The sequence below is a fragment of the Gopherus evgoodei genome, chromosome 21 (genome assembly GCF_007399415.2).
Source record: "Gopherus evgoodei ecotype Sinaloan lineage chromosome 21, rGopEvg1_v1.p, whole genome shotgun sequence".
Lineage (NCBI taxonomy): Eukaryota > Metazoa > Chordata > Testudines > Testudinidae > Gopherus > Gopherus evgoodei.
Genome location: NC_044342.1, coordinates 7509365 through 7513830, shown reverse-complemented (window position 1 = coordinate 7513830; position 4466 = coordinate 7509365). Strand labels below are relative to the sequence as shown.

Below are 4466 nucleotides of genomic sequence, written 5' to 3'. Positions count from 1 at the left end.
TTTGAAAAATTAACACCTAAACTTTGGCCAAAAATTCATTTTTGATTAAAAGTTTTTCAGACAAAAGTTCTGTTTATTATTATTTTTATTATTATTATTTTCTATTATTAAGACAAATATTAAAAAACTTTATCTTTCTTAACAAAAACCTGATTTCCCCCAAGCCTCGATTGTCCACCAAACAATTCCCATGGAAAATTCCAATCATCCTTAGAGCCTTCATAGCCCATTACACTTACATGAAAAGCTGGGTGCAACTGCACTTAGAGGTGCTGCTCCCCAGTGGTTGAAGGTAAGTGTTGCTCTCATGGGACAGCTCCTTGTGGCTGGGAAATTAGTTTTGGTTCAATATGGCCCTGTTGTCTATGATTCATTCATCCTACTGTCTCTCTCCATCAGAATGCTTTCTTCATTACTCAGCCTTCCAACTAGGTCACTATGCCCTCACCTCCTTCATGATATCAGAATCTCTCTAGACCAGATGTATGGTTGGTATCTCCCACAATCCTGTGTCCAATGGCTTGTAGGGAAACCTGGGCCTGCCCTCTACTCCAGGTTCTAGCCCAGAGACCCTACAGTCATAGAATATTAGGGTTGAAAGGGACCTCAGGAGATCATCTAGTCCAACTCCCTGCTCAAAGCAGGACCACACCCCAAATGGCCCACTCAAGGATTGAACTCACAACTCTGGGTTTAGCAGGTCAATGCTCAAACCAGTGTGCTATCCCTTCCCCACTGCCAAGCTCTGCACAATCTCAAACCTCACTGCTCTTTCCTTGGGCTGCTTCCTACTGTGCCTCCCACAGGCTTTCTTCTCCACCTTTCTAGGTAAACCCTTCCATCAGGGCCAGGATCCCAGGGCTTCTCTCTCCACTTGGATTTCCTCCTTTTCCCTCTCCAAGCCCAGAGAGTGACTTCTAGCTTCCACATTGCAGCCCCTTTCTGCTGTACACTTTCTGGTTTTAGTCCTTAGCCAGCTGGTCATTTTCAGTCAAGCTAGACTCTCTACCAGATGCAGCCTATAATGTTAATGGCCCCTACCTGTGTCACCTTAACCCCTTCCAGGCTGGTGTGGAGTAAACAACCCATCACAGGCTGAACCGAAAAATAGAAAAACATATGGGATGGGGGACGGTGTGTGTGACGAGGTGCCATTCACCACTGTGGCACCTCCTGCTGGCTGTCTTGGAAATTAGCTCTGTGACCTCTTCTAGTGGTATCTTACCCACTGTCACCTCTGTTCCTGGACCCGTGTTGCCTCAAGGACTGAAGCATCCTTTTGAGGACAAGACCTCCAGCTATGTCACAGTCTGTTCTCCCCCATTCCAGGGGACAGTATCACAGTCCCTCAGTCCAGCCACTTCCTCAATGGCAAGTGGGGGTGGATGGAACCCAGGCCCACCCACTAGTCTGGGTTCCAGCCCAAGGACCCTGTAGATGACCACCACTTGCTGTGTTCCCTCCAACTCCTCAGTTCGTTTCTCTAAACCACTTCCCCACGGCCTCCAGCACCTTCTTCACCATTAAGCCTACCAGTCTTAGCAGCTAGCCAGGAGCCCTCTCTAGCTTCCCCAGTTGCTGCTGGAAGCACTGCTCTGTTCTGAGTGCTGACACTCTTTCCTCCTACTAGGAGCCCGATTTTCCCTCCTCAAGCTTCAGGAAGCAACTGAAACTGCTCTGCCCTGCAGATTTTCTTATATGGGCCAGCCCTGCCCTGATTGGCTGCTCCTCACAGCCGTTCTCCAATTGGCTATCTCTTGCACAGCCTCCCTAGGGCTCTGTTACCCTTTATGGGCCAATGTGGGGCAGACGTCCCATCACAGGGTGTCTTGATCTGAAGCAAACTCTTTTTTTCAATTTTTCAGTGAAGCAAACAAGTACAAAATAATTATTTGGGGTTGAATACGACATTTGCTTTGACACAAATTGAAATGTTCCATTCGGGGGGGGGATGTGCCTTTTATTTTAAAGTAAAACTGCAGCAACATTCTAAACAAAAAAACAAAACACTTATTAATTGAAATATTGAAACATTTCTCTTAAAATATTGAAACTGTTTCAGTTTCTTTCTGATTTTATTTTATTTTATTTGGACTGAAGCATTTTTGGTGAATGTGACCTACATTCATGAAATGTTTTGGTAAAGCAGAATCTACATTTTGGGGCTGAAAACTGTTAACTAGCTGTACCCATGGGCTTGTTCTCTCTGTTATGCTTTTCATTTCCTGCTACACAGAGTTCCTTTCTCCTCTGGACTTCTATACATTTTTTAAAATCAAGATTAGATATTTTTATTAAAGGTGATCTCTAGGATTTATTGTGGGGAAGTTCTATGGCCTATGTTTTACAGGAGAACAGACTAGATAATCACAGTTGACCCTTCTAGTCTTGGAATCTACAAATCTATAAATCAGAGATGGTTTTGAACTGAAAACTGAGGACAAAGATTTTGAATATCCATCCCCAAAGGTGTTTGGTACCCACCTGCCATTGAGTGACAAAGGGAATTGGGCCCCTGATTTCTTAGGCTACTTTGAAAATCATCATCACAGAAAACAAAGATCTTAAATTTGAACTGAAAACAAGAATGTAAGAACAGCCATACTGTGTCAAACCATAGGTCCACTTACCCTAGTATCCTGTCTTCTGACAGTGGCCAATGCCAGGGGCCTCAGAGGAAATGAACAGAATGGGCAATCATTATGTGTCCATCTTCTGTCACCCATTCCAAGCTTCTGGCAAACAGCATAAGAATGATATTTTCAAAAGTGTTTTCTGTTGGCTTAAATCTGTCCCCATTGAAGTCAAAGATAAAACATTCATTGACTACAACATTGAGTGTTCCTGAAAATCTTACCTTAACCCAGTAGGAAAATATGATGTTTAGCAACTGGAGCCAGCGAGTAAAGGAGATGTGACACCACTCACACATACTCACACACTCAGCCAGGCAAGTAAATTTGGGTTCAGCATTTATCAAGTATTTGAGCAATTTGGACACAGATTTCAAACACTCCCTATGGCTCAACGGTGTTTGGATCCAGTTTTCCAAATCAGTGCATTTAAAATAAAATAGATAAAAATGTGAAAAATAACAAACACAGAGAGGATTGATTTATTACAGGTTTCTTTTTTTAAATCATTCTTCTAGTGTCATAGGACAATATTGGGTGTTAGATAGATAGATATATTAGATTAGATTAGTTGAACAATAAATCCTTTCAATATACCAAAGGATTATTTAGCTCAATATTCAGAGACTAGATTCATTTCAAAACCATCATGCAGCCTATGGTTCTTCTCAAAGCTTCTTTCACATCCTTGTTCCTTAGGCTGTAGATGAAGGGATTCAACATGGGGATGACCAGGGTGTAAAACACAGACACCACTTTGCTCTGATCTGGAAAGGACAATGAACTTGGCTGGGCATACATGAAGGAAACAGTCCCATAAAATAAACTCACAGCTACTATGTGGGAGGTGCAGGTAGAGAAAATCTTGTGCCTGCCTGCAGCAGAGCGAGTCTGGAGGACAGCAGAGATGATATAGACATAAGAGATGAGAATGAGCAGGGAAGTGCTCACTATGATGACACTCGATAAGGCAAACAGCACCATTTGATTGATGTCTGTGTCGGTGCATGAGAGGTTTAGCAGGGGTGGAACATCACAGAAGAAGTGATCGATCTCATTAGAGCCACAGAAGCACAGTGTAAAGGTGAAGCTGGTTTGCACCATGGCGTTTACGCTGCCACAGAGATAGGACCCCACCACCAGCTGAATGCAGACTGGCTTGGACATGGTGGTGGGATATAGGAGCGGGTTGCAGATGGCAGTGTATCGATCATATGCCATGGCTGTCAGGATGAATGCCTCAGTACTGACAAAGAGAGCAAAGAAAAATAACTGGGTGGCACATCCCCTGTAGGAAATGGTTTTGATATCTGTTAGGAAGCTCGCCATGGCTCTGGGGGCAATGAGAGAGGAATAGCAGAGGTCTAAGAGTGACAGATTCATGAGGAGGAAGTACATGGGGGTGTGAAGTTGAGAGCTGGCTGTAATGGTGAGGACCAGGATGGTGTTCCCTAGCACAGTTATTATGTAAATCACCAGGAACATCACAAAAGGGACCACCTGGAGCCCTGGACCTCTTCCAAACCCCAGTAGAATAAATTCTGTCACAGTAGTGTGGTTCACATCTCTCCCTGGCTCTGCCACTGACATTTCCTTTGGAAAAGTGATGAGATAAAGATTAAAGAACCATCAACGGTGCTAGAAAGATTGCAGCAAGCGACAGGTCCAAGTGGATTGATCCTCATTAAAGTCAAGCACAAGGCTCCCATTGGTTTTGATAACATTGGGCAGAACCCTTGGAAAGCTAGTTAAATATATACTGACCCATCCTTGAGAAATTCTGTGTGAATTTTAATCTTTCTGCAGTAAAGTAAGAAATTATTACCTTTCCCA

The 4466-nt window shown here is 43.5% G+C and overlaps 1 protein-coding gene across 1 annotated transcript; it reads right to left on the bottom strand.

Annotated features, from left to right (window-relative positions):
- Positions 1-3266: 3266 nt before the first annotated feature.
- LOC115637869 (olfactory receptor 12-like) lies at positions 3267-4223 on the bottom strand. The gene has a single exon (XM_030539468.1). It carries the CDS (start codon positions 4221-4223, stop codon positions 3267-3269), a length of 957 nt encoding a protein of 318 aa, XP_030395328.1.
- Between the last annotated feature and the right edge of the window lie 243 nt (positions 4224-4466).

What these genes read in the sequence shown, in the direction of transcription:
- LOC115637869 (XM_030539468.1), bottom strand. Translation starts at nt 4,223, where the DNA reads ATGTCAGTGGCAGAGCCAGGGAGAGATGTGAACCACACTACTGTGACA.